General features: G+C 44.9%; 1 protein-coding gene across 3 annotated transcripts in view; it reads right to left on the reverse strand.

Annotated features, from left to right (window-relative positions):
* The window catches only part of LDLRAD4 (low density lipoprotein receptor class A domain containing 4), a 335,657-nt gene that overhangs the window by 4,284 nt on the left and 315,374 nt on the right, over nt 1-15,999 (reverse strand). For all 3 annotated transcript variants that reach the window (XM_086965568.1, XM_086965570.1, XM_086965569.1), the window contains one exon: nt 4,895-4,948. In XM_086965568.1, coding sequence (XP_086821694.1) covers nt 4,895-4,948 — 54 coding nt within the window. The remainder of the gene's footprint in view (nt 1-4,894; nt 4,949-15,999) is intronic.

Below are 15,999 nucleotides of genomic sequence, written 5' to 3' on the forward strand. Positions count from 1 at the left end.
GAGCCACAGGGAAAGGTTGCAAAGGTGAAGCTAGGGTAGGTGCCAGGATAAGCCCCCTGTCCTTATTCACCATGAGCTTGGCATTACCCATGGGTTCAGCATTTATCCTAGCCCCTTGTACATCACTAAGTACAGATAGATTAGACGCCCTAGTCTCTAGGCCTCCCCCAACTGCATCTAAGTTATCTATTGTGTGCAGGATCTCCATTCTACGCCCTATTATTTCATAGTCGGCTACTTTGGTGGAGTAAGGCTCACTAGGGGATGTATGAAGTCAATCTATGGCCTCAAGATCGGAGAGAGGGCCAAAATGATTAAAGAGGAATGGGCGTTGGCGGTCAAGAGGAGTTAATGCCGAGGGATGTCTTATAGCTGGGGCCTGACGGAGGATGGGATATGGTTGGATGGCTCTTTGCCTATGAGGGTAAAAATACGATAGGCCCAAAGTTTGCACATCCCCCTGTCTAGCGAATCTGGCTTCTCTTCGGATGGTATCTACCACCCATGGGTCCTTAAACGAGATCAGGATACAATCTCCCTCCAAATCCTTGGTCCCATGACCCACCCAATCCACTCTTCTAACAAATAATATCTCAGTAGGAGAGGAGGGTGGTAAAGGTCGGTTTTTATTTCACCAGAAAATTACTTTGTTACGGAGGTCCCCGTATGACTCCTTACTGCCAGGTTTTAATGGAGCAACACCTGTCAAAACTATTGTGTGTTGAGATGCTTCGACCGGTAGGTCAGCACGAGGGGTGGTAAATCTTTTGTGACTCCCCTCTCTATGGTTGGTGTTATTGCCTTGGCCAACAATATCTCTATGTGGACGGGGGGGGGAGGGGGCAGGGTTTGATTTAACTTGTTGTGGTGGCCCCGTACTTTGTTGCCCACAGGAGTTGTGTTTGTCCATGACCTTAGTCTTAGATACCTGTGTTACAATACTCGTAGCTGGTTTTGAGGATGTGGCTTTTTGTTTCTCCCTCCCTATGGGTGTATTGGTATTTGGCCTTGATGTTTTGATATGGGCTGGGTTGCTCGTTGCCATATTACTGACTAGGTTTTTTGGGGCTATCTGACTTCTGCTAGCTCCAGTATGACAAGTGCCAGATAGTTTTTGTAGCATGGCATGGTTTGAGTTAATTAAAGCCTCCATGCTGTCCAATTTAGTAGTCATTAGCCTTGCCCGCTCCAAAAGAGGTAGTAATAAAGTTTTGAACATGGCCTCCATTTTAACTAACAGTATTTCGTCACTGTTAAGGCACATAGGGCAGGTATTTGAAGAGCCCAATGTGGTAAGAGAAGGACACAACATATTCGGAAACACAGAGGGATTTTGTGTGACAGGTGGAGACTCAGAGCCCTGTATCCCTTTATCTGAGGCATCAATTGTTTTTGGGATCTTTCGTTCTCTCCCCCCCGACAGTCTAGAATCTTGCTTTCTCTTTTTGTTATTGGGGTCAGTATTTATGATCGGAGAATCACCAATGGCCGCAGTGTTAGAGACATTAAGGGGGAGGTATCCAGATATCTGGCTAGGATAGCGCCCCCGCTAGTCTGTAAATCGTCCCCCTGGCTAGCTTGTGAGTCATCCGTGGTATACCCATCTTCCACCAGGGTAGGGACAGTCGGGCTCACCCTCACACTTTCTAAGTGGACTATAACGTCCGTAGAAGAAGTTTGGACACAGTTAAAAGCGGCATGTGGTGCAGGGCTAGTAATGGTGGCTAGTCCCCCCCAACGATGAGCGCTCTCCGCTGATAAGGTCAAGCGAGAGTCTTTTTTCGACCATAGCAATTTCCTTCTCCAATATCCCTGTGGCCCGTGTGATGAAGGCATCAAGGGGTCCTGATACAACTCCCTTTGTGGTATGAATTTGGACTGTTCGTTCTTTACCTGATCTTAAAGGCATAATCGAGTATAGGTGGGATAAAAGATCTCACGCTTATTTTTATTCCGCTCTTGCAAAACCAAAAGGCAAAGGTTAAGGTTAATATAGTATAGGCCTCCGCCTACCTTGTGTGCTTCAGAAACGGCCAGGGGGGGGGGGGGGGAGGGCCTGGGCCGGACTCTGCCGTACTCGAACTGCCTCAAACGGCCCGCTCTTTGCCCAGTCTTAGCCCCGGTCGCTCCCGCGCAGCGGATGTTCCGCCCTATGAAATAGGGCAAGGCAGGGTGAGTGGCCGGCAGGGAGAGCGGCCACAGGTGTTACACGCAGGGACTCCTGGTCAATGGAGTCCCTGCTGGCCTGCTCGCAGCCCTGCCGGTGCTCGGGGGGTTGGTTGGTCTCCTGCTTCACTCCCGCAGAGGTTCCTGGCGCAGCGGGTCCGGCAAGGTACACAGTCCTCCCCTCAGCTCAGGACAGATTGGAGACGACGGGCAGCAATTCCTTAGTCCTCCAGGCAAGCAAGCAGCAAACAGGAAGGCTTCCCGCAGTTGGCAGACACAGAACTGCTTTTACGTTGACGGGGGGCGTGGCCGGCAGGGAGAGCGGCCACAGGTGTTACACGCAGGGACTCCTGGTCAATGGAGTCCCTGCTGGCCTGCTCGCAGCCCTGCCGGTGCTCGGGGGGTGGTTGGTCTCCTGCTTCACTCCCGCAGAGACTCCTGGCGCAGCGGGACCCGCGCAACGGGTCCAGCAAGGTACACAGTCCTCCCCTCAGCTCAGGACAGATTGGCGACGACGGGCAGCAATTCCTTAGTCCTCCAGGCAAGCAAGCAGCAAACAGGAAGGTCAAATCCCTGCCTACCACCGGGTGCAGGGATCAACAGAGGGGCACCATAGGTGGTCCCTAGGCCGCCATTCAGTGGCCTTGCACCCATGGGGCCCCCAAAGACAGATTCCCAATGTTTTTCTGTGTCTGAAAGGAGGGTACAGAAAGGCAGTGGGTAGCTGCCATCGTAAACCCTCGGCCAGAAAGAGGGATTACGGAGGGCTTTCCGAATGGCAAGCCCATCGGAGGCCATTCAGAAAACCGATTGGATTCCCTTCCGCCCGAGCCCATCGGGCCCTTACTTGGCAATTAGCAATTGGACTCACTTTGTATGTCAATGTACTGACAATGGAAAGTACTCATACAGGGCACCTTTACACTCCAAAACCCTTAGAACTTTAAAGACGGCACCCAGGTGTTCAGTACATTCACTACTCTCCCCAAGTACAAAATGGACACTGTACATCCAATGCACAGCTTACACTTTCCTCTACTGTATACAATGACAAAGCTACTGAATCTGAAAGTATACTTTTTCTAACTACATCTATTTGTCACTTCTTAGAACTTTAGAAGCAAACACTTCCCTCAGTTTGTTCTATTGAGCTGCACCTATATAGGTGAACTTCAGAGGCAGTCACCTGTATGCACACGTTATGAGACCTTTATGGTGATGTGAGATTCATAACTCATTCCCAAAGTGCATTGCAAATCCACATTTTGTTGCATGAGTGCCCCTTCTCCAGAAAGAAGGATATAGAGAAAAGATGGATGAGACTCCTGCTCAGGACACTGCAGAGCATTGCTGTAGATGCGTGTAATGCCTTGACTAACGAGAAACTAGCAAAGCGTTGATGCCCTCAGCGTCAGGTTTTCGCTGTAGTAACTGCTGGGATCCATTCTTGATCCACAGAATGTAGGTAATTAACGCCTTGCAGCAGACTATAAACCAGAGGGGCAGCTGAATCTAGAAGTATGTTTATGTACTTGTGGTGCAGATAGGAAAGTTACCTGTAATAACTGTTCTGTAGCGAGTATTTCCTCTCCAGGAGTGTAACCTTAGAATCACTCGAGCCATTAAGCTAGAAACTCAGAAACACTCACATTATCAGTTACAAGGCCCAACGTTTTAGTAATGAGTCAGCCGCCTTCGACACGGTGGACCATACCATCCTTCTCTCCCGTGTCGAGGCGGCAGGCATTGGAGGTTCTGCCTTGGCCTGGTTAAGATCATTCTTGAGCGATCGCTCACAGGCAGTCAATCTGGCGAACCTTTCCTCCCAGGCTCGCAAAGTTCAATGTGGAGTCCCCCAGGGATCTTCTCTTTCCCCCCTTCTTTTTAATTTATATATCTTTCCTCTCATCTTTGCACTGGAGGGGATGGAGGTCACAGTGTTTAATTACGCCGAAGCCTGGAGAAACAACCACTGTTGAAACTTGGTAGAGGGATACATGGTATCTATATCGTCTTTGGCGCTGCTTGGTTAGCAGCATTTTAAAGAGCTCAATTGAAACGGTTAGCATTTGTGTTCAGAATCTGCAATTACAGCAACTAAATGGAAATAAATCCATGTACAAACTACTTCACTTACATTTTCCCTGACACACAAAAAAGATGAATAGGTGTGTTTGGAGGATCCACAGCCAATCCATTAAGTTGTCATGCACGGATTCATCCATCTTTAAAAACACTGTCACCCTATTCCTGTCTTATTGTGCTTTTTTGTTCATATCCATCCTCTGGGAAGAAGCAATTTCCAAGGGTTTCTGTGCACCACTGTTTCAGCATGGGCGTCTTAAATTTGTTTTTATGCAACTTAAAGTATTTAAAGCTCTGGACGGCACCTCCAGCCAGTTTGATCCAATCTAACAAATTCTTAAGCATGTGGCACAGAGCCATGATGCGGATGGGTTGGGACATCTTCACAGAAAAGTAATGTGGTGAAAGGTACCCCCCCCCCCACCACCTTCCCACACACACCACTGAAATCTTCGGTCATCAATTCTTTGGACCAAGTTTATTCACGTTACTATGGAGTTTCATATGCTTTAATATTTAAGGTGTTGATTACATAAACATAAAGTAGCAAATATGGAATAGATCTTGAAGCTTCTAGCAATCAATTGAAATTTGAGATCGAATCTATCAGAACTGATAATAAAACAACAAATAAATATTTTACCTCTGAAGCACTTGGTCGTGACACGGAGCTATCCGAAGGCCAAGAGCACCCCTCCTGAAAAAAGATATAAAATTTAAAAGGTGTTAAAGGCAGCAATTCAGGAATCGTATTTTTCTACAATCCAAAATATCTTTCCCATTTTAGAACGGAGATGATCAACATTTTCAAACGTCAGCTTTATTTTACTATATGAATACGAAAAAGTTATTTACTTTCACTAACAATCTTTCTGGTGGTTACTCCATCTACAAGCAGATTCTGTAGTAACTGACTCCAGGTATTCGTGATGTATTTCAGATAGATTTATTGAGATAGTTACAAGTAGATGAGTTGTAGGGTTACAGCCCCACCAGAAGCAGTCTTCCTTCTGCTCAGTCTTCCTTCTGCTCAGCCCACACTCGAATTGACACACAAGAATCCAGGCACCCAAACATTCCAATCAAGACTCTCACACCAACATTCCATGGATCACATTCACACCGGCTGAGCAGCTAGGGAGAAAGTAACCAGATACATGCAACACAGGGTACTACAGATTCATCATCTTTTGAATATGCACCAGACTAGATCTGAATACAATTTCGTGGCATGCCTTCAAGAGCTGGCCTCATGGATGGCTAACAACTGCCTGAAATTGAATGGCAATAAGACCGAGGTGCTTGTGGTGGCCCCAGAGTTTGGGGTCCCCCCTGTGCCCTGCGCTCAGGCGAAGAACCTGGGGATGTGGTTGGACACAAGGCTCTCCCTTGAGTAACAAACCAGGCGGGTGGCAGGCACCTGTTGGAGTCCTGAGGGCTCTTTGCAAAACCCTGGACATGTTGTCTACCGCAGCCAGGAAGACCATGGTTCATGCCCTGGTAACATCGCGCCTGGATTATGGCAACATTCTATACCTGGATGCAACGACCAAGGGGTACAGAACGCAGCAGCGCGTCTGGTTATCATGCGCCCGAGGAGGGCCTCCTCGAAGGCAGCACTGGCTCTACTCCACTGGCTGCCGATAGGAGAGAGAGTGTCCTGTTTAAGGCACTGTGTGTATGCCATCATATTAATAAGGGGACGGATCCTTCCTATCTGTCTGAGTTACTCACCCCTTCTGTCCCAACGCACCAACTGAGATCAGGTGGGGAGGGTTTGGTGTGCGTTTCCGCTATTAAGAGCAAGGATGGGTGAAGGCTCCTTCCGCCTGCTGGCTGCCCAGCAATGGAACAGACTCCCCTTGAGTCTCCGGATGGAGGCCCGGGAGGGCACCTGCAGGAAAAATTTGAAAACGCATCTCTTACCCCCGGGATATTTGGATAGGTTAGGCTGTGGCAATCTGAAGTTGCACCGCAGCGCGGGTACCCGCTGGCCGAGTGTAGCCATGCGCTTTATAAATGTGCCTAGTATAATATTCCGCTTGGAGATTCTTAGTGAGGCCTCTGCAGACACTGACCACAGTTGTCCTATCCAGCCCGTGCAGGATGGAAACCAGCTCTGGTTTGCAGAACCAATTTATCAGAGGAAACGGCAGTAAAGTGTGGAGATAAGCTCATTGCTGGTTACTCACTGACATACCTTGCAAAAGTGACTGCTACTAGAAAAATGTTCTAAAAAGTCAGACTTAATTGGCAACATGAAGATGTAATTGGCAAATATGAGGAGGCTCAAAGGGACACCCCATCAAGAACGTTAAACAAATGTAGGTCTTACTGTGTCAAACACAGTGAGTAGCGGGAAACATATTAGTCATGCCCTTGAGAGAACGCAAAACAATGGTTGACTTGAAAAGGGTTTGTTGGTCCTGAAGGGAGAGGAAAGCAGACAAGGCTGTTGGCATTCCTTGACAGTCTTAAAAAAAAGAAAAAAGTCCCCGAGTTTAAGGATATCCCTTACGTCGTAATGTAGCCAGCCTGAGAAGTTTAGGGGAGGCTATATTCGACCTAAAGAATAACCAAACAATATAGTTATAGCTATGAATATCATTAAGAAGTGACTAAACGTCAGTTTGGAAACTCTGTGAGAGATATATAGTACAGTCATGCAACATTTAAAAACACTCTAATATGCACCAGCAATTTAAAAACATCAGTTTATTATAAAATTAATGACATAATCAAATTTCACAATACATGATAATGCAACAAATTACAAATAAAAAACCAAGAGTCGACGCAGCGTTTCAGTGTCTTGAGTCGATAGGTACACCTTCAGGACGTTTTTTTTTAAAAAAACACTCAAAATTAGGAATTCTAGGTCATGAAAGATACCTTGGCGAAAAAGCTGTTTTTTCTTATGGCAGCATTTCTTGCATTTTTTGTTGATGGATTTTTTTTAAATTGTCCTCCTGAATCCAAAATAATGCGTAAATTCGATGTTTCGCTGTACCAGGGGTGACCACCGTATGGATTAAAAGGATCAGATACAGATTTGCTTTTTAGTAAAAGGCTAGATATAATCCCATCTTGGAGTCAATTGTAACAGGATGCTTATGGTTGATGTGCCATTGAGGGAGTAGAAGGTTCTTGTACTTGTTTCCTTCAGCCGTTTTTCTGTTATATCCATATTATAGATTAACGTCTTCTTAAATAACAGCGGCCTCCCTGTCACCGGGTCCTGGTACAGCTTGCTTCATGACCCGGTGACAGGGAGGCCGCTGTTTTTTAAAAAATCCATCAACAAAAAATGCAAGAAATGCTGCCATAAGAAAAAACAGCTTTTTCGCCAAGGTATCTTTCATGACCTCAAATTTTGAGTGTTTTTAAAAAACCGTCCTGAAGAAGGTGTACCTATCGACTCAAGACACCGAAAAGCTGCGTCGACTCTTGGTTTTTTATTTGTAATTTGTTGCATCATCATGTATTGTGAAATTTGATTATGTCATTAATTTTATAATAAACTGATGTTTTTAAATTGCTGGTGCATATTAGAGTGTTTTTAAATGTTGCATGACTGTACTATACATCTCTCACAGAGTTTCCAAACTGACGTTTAGTCACTTCTTAATGATATTCATAGCTCTAACTATATTGTTTGGTTAGTCTTTAGGTCGAATATAGCCTCCCCTAAACAGCTCAGGCTGGCTACATTACGACGTAAGGGATATCCTTAAACTCAGGGACTTTTTTTCTTTTTTTAACCTTGTTTACCCTGTCCTATATTAGTTCCTAGTGTACCTCCCTCCTTGTGTTTTGATTCCTTGACAGTCCACACAGAGCAGCCCCGCTGTGCAAGAAATAGCCCAAATCTTAGGATATCTGATAAATGGACGTCAAGTACACAGAGCGACAAACATATTTCACCTTCTGCAGCTGTGGACAGACCTCCGTAGTCAAGTTAAATGCCCAAATCACAAGGAAGGAAAGAGACCCCTTCAAAAAAAATGTTGAATAGCGCAATAGCCTGGACGGAAAGCGGCTCTCTGGCTGGGAGCGATCGAGGCGGCACGCGTGCACCCGAGATTCTTGAACACTGTATTCTCGCAAAATATATACAAGATACCTTAGATATTGCAGCGACGAGGATGGTGAACATCTAAAAGAATAATTTATATATTTTGGGGTTCAAAGATGACTTGACCCCCGGAAATTGTTGGATTTTGTTTTTTGAATTGAAATCCAGGGAAGAGGTCTCTTTCCTTCCTTGTGATTTGGGCATTTAACTTGACTACGGGGGTCTGTCCACAGCGTACGCTGATTTAGAACCAAATTGGATGCATCATTTATTGACACAAGAGATAATTGACGGTGGAATTTACTAATGAGATCCAGTCCCTTGATTTACCTACATTCCAAGGCGCCAGTGCTTAATTTGTAAAATATGAAGTGCAGGTGCTCCCAGTTTTTAGGAGGCCACACCCACATCCCTGGCCCCACCCACTTTCCCCAATGGCTCCACCCACTTTCTCCAATGGCTCCACCCACTTTCCCCAATGAGTCCACCAACTTTCTTTATTGGCTCTATCCCCATCCACAAGCCTCAACACATCAGAGCCACCTCCTCACTTCTATAGTTCAGCAAGAAGCTGAAGACCTGGCTCTTCACACAAACACCTCGAGTACCTCACACCTACACACCTGTCCATTGCCCAAGCACCTGGATACCCTCTTGGGTGATTAGTGCGCTATGCAAATCAATATAATATAATATATAATATGAAAAGTCTATAACAACAACTTATATGTCACTTGAATTACAGAATGTGAGTAACAGACAAAATGCAGCTTTAGGAAAGGTAATAGAAGGACGTGAGACAGCTTCCCAACTTACAGAGAATGTGCTTGTACTGTGCTGCTGGAAAGAAACAAAGAAAGGGATGAAGGAAAAAAATACATCAAGGAAGGCAACAATAAATGCAGGCAGGAAGGGGGGGGGGGAGTACTGGTCTGGAGTGAGGAAATAAATGAGTAATGGATGAAAGGAGTAAAAAAGGAGAATGTGGAAGGACTGAAGGATAGAGGGAAAAAGGAAGCTAATGATGTGTGATGTAGGACTAGAAAGAAGAAAGGAAAATGGAAGAAAAGCAGAAGGAAGTGTTAAGGACAAGAAAGAAAGTAATTAAAGAAAGTATGAAAGGACCAGGAAAAAAAATTAAGGAACAAAAGGAGGGAGAAGGAAGAAATGCACCAAGTGTAGTGATTGAATAAAAGATCTCATGTCCGCTTGAGACAAGTTGCACTATCAACCTTTATATTATGCTTTGTACACCACCACGCCCAAGCCAGTGAGCCTCTGTTGCTTAAACAGGTGCCTCTCACAGGGACATGCTAAAAGCGTGAATACTCGTACAGGATCAGCAGGCTAGCAGCATGTACAAGAAATAGGTATGTTGTGATATTACATTAATATTATGCCTTTCAATAACATTCCCACGACTGGAATATCTCTCCATTCCTCTGAAGTGCCCGTGAACTTTCATACACACCAGCCTGTTCCTCCCATTTCAAGAGGAATCATTTCTTTCATTAAACATGCTCTCAAGCACATTCCTCTCCTCTCCCTATTTTGAAAATAAATTACATTCCAAGCAGATTCTCACATAATAATAGTGCCTGTGACAATGCTAGCTACCGCAAGGCTGACTCCCAGTATAAAAACGACAACAGGAAAATGCTGCTACAAGAAACAATTACGACGCTTGCACTTCTACACTGCATTAAATTTCAGTCTAGAATGCCAGTAATATAGCTCAGTTAGTTAGTGCCTAGTAGCAAAGATGTGAATACAACATGAGATTCTTTCATTCTATGACTTAATTTTGAAGTCAATAAAATGAGCACCACCGAGTTAGTTTTTAAAGTACTATGAAGTCCCACGACCAATGCACTAAGTACTATTTAAAAAAAAAAAGTTATTCCTTACATGTTGCAGAAAGAGTTGCTGCCCCTGTACACATCTTACCTTCATATCTTCTGCCTGACTGCAGCAGGGACCGGGCTGCCCCATATATTAGCAAACTGAATCGAACGTAGTGAGACGAGACACCAGAACCACAGGCTACACTTGACTGAGACTGACTTTAAGTTCATAGTTGCCAAGGTTTCAGATTGCTAAGTGTGACATTTTCACAAGTTCAGTGTAATTATGAGTGACATTTTAACGACTATGAGTGACACTCTCACGAGATCATTAACCAATTTAGATATACAAATAATATCAGAAATTACACCACTTTGAGCAATGAGCCAGGATTTAACAACATTTAAGCAGTGTGACGTCCGAACATAAAAAACTGAATCTGTAGGCCTCACCTGCGCAGATTTATTATCCATTGCTTAAAAAAAAAAAACATCCCTTAATAGTGTAAGTCAGAACATTTGCGCACGCTGCAGCTTGCCTGGCACAGCCCCAACCTGAACCCCCACACATTTTAGGATCGTGCCCGCCTGCCCTGAAAACGAAAAGGAATCCTGCCCTGGGCCTGCATCCTGTACTGATTCCACCCAGGCAGCCCACAACTGCGCAACAAATAGCCAGTGAGTGCACACTGCTGGCAACAACAAACCCGATTGTGCATCAGAAACAACATTTAAGCAGTGTGACGTGTAGGCCTCACCTGCGCAGATTTATTTGTCAATTCATGATGTCTGCCGGCCAGGCCTACTACGCCGCCTATCATTCCCAGCCTCCGTCCAGGCCAATCTTTCATGTTATAATAATGTAATGATAACCAACCACAATGCTAATTAATTTTAAAAAACGTAATCCTGCGCCTGCGGCCCCCGCTGCCCCCAGGCCCTGCCTGCCTCGCCTCACCTGCCTGCACAGCTCATGAGGATTATTTCGGAAATTCGGGCAGAGAAAATGCGCGTGCAATGCATATGCATTCAATTGCATGCAATCTGCGCACGCGTCGCTTCCTCTGGCGCGCACAGCCCCAACCCCCGCAGCAAAGCCCTGCCCAGTGCCCTGGCCCCTGCAACAAGTAACACAACACGTCCCGCCCACTGGGGCCCTGATCCGCGCCTCGGCCGGGGAGTGGAACTCTTAGAGAGAGACAGAGCAGGGCAGCTGCATGCATCATCAACAATGACGACCTGGTCAGAGTCAACAAGTTTGGCAACAGTGACTGTGACAGCAGTAACACAGCAGCGCCACAGCCACACGTGCCAGAGTCACCAGTCAGTGCGCAGTGACACGCACGACTTTAAAAAATCAAAATCTAAGGCAGGAGGACAGGTGCTCTCAATGCCGCGTGATAGACCCGGCCCCCATAATTAAGTGCCGGTGCTGAGCACCGGCAAGCTCCGGCTCAAATTAAGCCCTGCAAGGCGCCACATTGGTGTTTCACGGTTACACACTCTATTTAGTCCCGAGGTAAACCCAATTTTGACGAATTGATATTACGTGCGACAAGTGAGGGGTCGAAACGTTGACGTATAATAGAAGACGAAACGTCCCAGTTAATGTTGAATACGAACTGATGGAATTTATTTGGTGTATTCAATTGAAAACTGTCCCATAGGAATCGGATGTTAGGTGAACTAATAATTTTTATATTGAATCATTTTTTGCGTCTATTTCAATATATATTGACATATATGTAATCATTTTTGCACTGTATTTGTATTGTGTTCTTTGTATTGGTGGTTTAAATATGTGTTTGTGTGTGTGTACATACTATGCTTTCAAATATATATGAATCATTTTGATTTGGTCATGGATGTTCATTTAATGCAATAGGGAGACTTTCGAAATAATTTTGTGATTTTTCATTGAATGATTATCCCCCTGGTTGGTGGGTTGGTTGTAAGTATTTAAGAATTCTTTGAAGAGAGATAGCAGAACCATTGTTTGTATTCGGCATTAAGGCAAAGGAAAACCCAGCTAAAAAAAACAAACAGAAGTGGGCCATCAAAAGACCTCAGGATGACAATCTCTGGGCCAAATTGTTCTCAGACTTAAAATACAACTATAGTGCCAGGTTCTGGGCTTCCGTCAAAAAAATACTCTGGCTGGAACACGGGGGAATAACCTTCCACATCTCAGAGGCCACCTGGGCAATGTTTTCAATGGAACATTTCAACCATCCAGAGACTGGAATAGACATGCCGGACACTCGTGTAGTTATAAATTCAATCCATCCTACAGGGGTAAATCCGACCAATGCAGACAATTAAGCGGCAGATAGCCAAAGGATGAAGGGAAGGGGACCCCGGCCAAAATGGCAATCCTCCAACAGTCTTTAAGCAAATACTGTTTTTTGGGCTGAAAACATGGTACTGGTCCTCTCACAGATCTGGAGTTTGCATGCACTGCCTGCCTCAGAGGGGCTCGATCATTTAGTCAATATTCAAAAGAGGCGATAAATTGTTACCAACAAACTATCGTCTAGTAGCCTTGATTAAAAAGGAGGAAAAATATTTTGCTGGGACCTCACTCGAAAAACTACCACTCTGGGCCTCCAGAAATTCTATTCAACCAGATAGGCTTCTCGAAAATGTCAGACACTATTAAACATCTTGACAATCTCGCTTCTAATAGATGCAGAAAAAGGTGCCAAAATGCCCTTCAACATTTGCTTTATTGATTACAAAGCGCCATTTGACCACATCAACCGGGGGAAGCTTTGGAGCAAGTTGGCAAGCTGGAACATAGATGCTGATCCTGCTCCACAAGGATACACGAGTGCAGATCAAGATGGGTGCTGGAATGCATCTCTCTAAGAAAATTCCAACTACTCACAGCTTGAAACAGGGGTGCGTCCTAGCGTTACCCTTTTTTATCTCGATTTGGCAGACCTGGCACATCAGTTGCAATCCTGCAATGCCCATGACCCAAAATTAGGGGGAATGGCAATCACCAGGTTTCTCTACGCCAATGACGTGGTCCTGGTCAGCCGCACTCTAGTGGGGCTGCAGCACCTGCTCAATGGCATGAGGACCTACTCTATGGCCAAAGGCCTGATCATCAATCTTGGAAAAACTAAGACCATAATGTAGAACCACAAAAAACGAGCTTCGACATGATTCTGGGGAGGTACCCAGTTTGAAAATACAGATGAATATAAGTATTCAGGGGTCATCATTGATAAAAAAACAACTTTGACATCGCCCAGAAAAAAGCTATGAAAGGAGAGGGTGTGCACTTAAAAACCTCCAAAGGAAATTGCCAGGGCCTTCACTGGCACCCCTTCTTTCAGTAGTACAAGCCAAACTTATACTGGAGATTTCATACGGGAGCATACTACTAAGGGGCCGAAACGCTAGAGTTTTGGATAATATAATGCCATGCTCCTACAGAATCAGCTTTTCACTTACGTGTTTCATCTCCCCATCACATATTCGGCTCTAGTTTGGCTTGCTAAAACAGACGCTGGCCAGGTGGGGTGCCTACCTAATATGCTGAAACACAATCAGGAAAGCGGAGCCCGACACGCTGAATTACCTCCTATGGAAGGAGCTACAGGATCATGACTTGTCGCCGGCAAGCGCCTACCTTCAGGAATCACTAACAACCACTGGGTTTACGCAGCTTTGGGGCACGCCTACCAGCCATCAGATCTTCAAAAAGCTAGCTTGGAAATCATAAAAAATTTGCTCGCTTGCCGAAGGTAAGGCTTCACTGACGTTCAGAGCCCACGGATGAAGGATACTAAGTAACTATAAGACTCTCGCACAACAAAAGTATTTCAACACTAGGGAACCTAGCCTTTGTCAAGGAGCAGTGTTTAAGGTATTGGTTGTGGTTGTTGCCCTCAAAATTTCATCTTTCCCCCTGGCTGCAGGAGGACCTACCTGACACTTGCAGGCTATGTGGCTCTGGGAAGGAACTAAAATAATCATAAGTGAGGCATCTTACAGGCAACGTGTACCCAACCGGTCTGGTAATACGGGCGTAGTCCAGAGAATACACTCCATTTATCTTGGCAGCACAATTGTTCAACATGGCTAATAAGAAACTGGTCCATTACGAACGTCTGTGGTCTCTAAGCACTGTAAATAAAATCAATTATTAGTCATTATAACAGCACTTAATTAAACGAATACAAAAGGATGACGGTGGAGTTGGTGATCCATGATTGGAGCTCGTAACTTGCAGAGCTTGGAGCCCTGAGACAGTGTTTCAGCATGTTAAGATACTAGTGAAGTGTGCTTACTCTGGCTGTGAGAGGAATGAAATAATTCAGTGTCTTTTTCTAGTAAATGCAGTTGAGCCCCAATACAGAGCAAGCATTAGGAGCTGCAGGGTCAGAGAACATTAGTCATATAAAGGAGAAGAGGCGTAAGGGAAAAAAGCAACCAAGTCTTCATTCTTTGGGCCCACAAAAAGCCATTATTTGCAAATATTGCATCAAATTGGATTTTCCCTGTCCTCCACCCTGTTTTAAACAAAGCACGTGGAATAATGCTGTGCTTGTTAGCTGGTGCTCTGCAATGGAGCTAGAAAGTAGAAGCATAGCTTCGATGAAACCTACAAACATTGCATTTTCCCCATCATTTACAGTACGTAAATTTGAAGAGCACTAACTTTGACCATTGACATCTAAAGTTTGAGAGTGGTTACTGAGAATTGATTGAAGTACAATCTTCTGGGTCCCTGCCAGACTGGCTTTTGCTCATTTCAAGGTAAAAAAGTTAGTTTGGGGACAGCAGTGTAGGAAGGAGGCCATAGGCCCCAGGGCAAGCAAGGAAAATGGCCCCTATGACTGCTGTTGGAGTAGTAAATACACACATTATCAGGGTTCAATGAGCCCCTCAAGGTTCTGAGGCCTGGTGCCACTGCTTCTTCTCCATCAATGGTAGCTCTGCCCCAGGACTGTAGCACTATTGCTGCACTTGCATCATTGGCTCTTTCAGCAGCCTTTGACACCATACCACTATTACCTCGAAGAGACGGGGAATAAAAGACACTGAGCTGGATGGACTCATTTGGGCCTCGTGCTGAATTGATCCACAAATATGATTTTAGAATCATGTAAGTGACACCCAGATAAGCCACCACCAGGGGGCAGGAAGGATCTATGTGAAGCTCCAAGGCAGTTTATTATTTGCTAATTGATACCAGTGTCTGCACAGGGATCAGTTGGCATAAACATAAGATAAAACAATTTACAGAAACACCATCATCGCTGGCACACACTGCCAAAATCTAACTTGTAGCGTCCAATGGAAGATAAAAGGGTTACGCAATAAGCAGACCAGAGTTCAGAAAGAACATCGCGTTTACTCAATACATCTCATCCACAGCATAACACCTCCCAGTTCAGGGGCGCGCAGGCTCCTCACTCCATATTCTAGAACTTGGCGATTGCAGAGTTCCACTGTTCTAGTGTCTTCTACAATGTTCTGGTATATTCTACAGTGCAAGTGACATAGGGGACGGTCAGATACACAAACCGAGACAAGGGGAGGTAGTCTTATCTAGTTCCTTTGGCACTTAATGTCCAAGAGAAGTCAAAATTAAAAACCCATAGCTGTCTGTTTTAATTTGATCATCTAAAACCATAAGGAAAATGCTGTGGTACTAACCAGGGATGGTAGAAGGGCTACCACAAATACTCCTGTGACGTCCAGTCTAGGATCCAGCAAGTCTTTTTACCTCGGATTACCAGACTTCATGCTGCAAAAAGACTCCAGCTAATGCAAAATAGAGACTGCAAATGTTGAACAAGTTTAAAAATAAAG

The sequence above is a fragment of the Lissotriton vulgaris genome, chromosome 4_1 (assembly GCF_964263255.1).
Source record: "Lissotriton vulgaris chromosome 4_1, aLisVul1.2, whole genome shotgun sequence".
Classification (NCBI taxonomy): Eukaryota; Metazoa; Chordata; class Amphibia; order Caudata; family Salamandridae; genus Lissotriton; species Lissotriton vulgaris.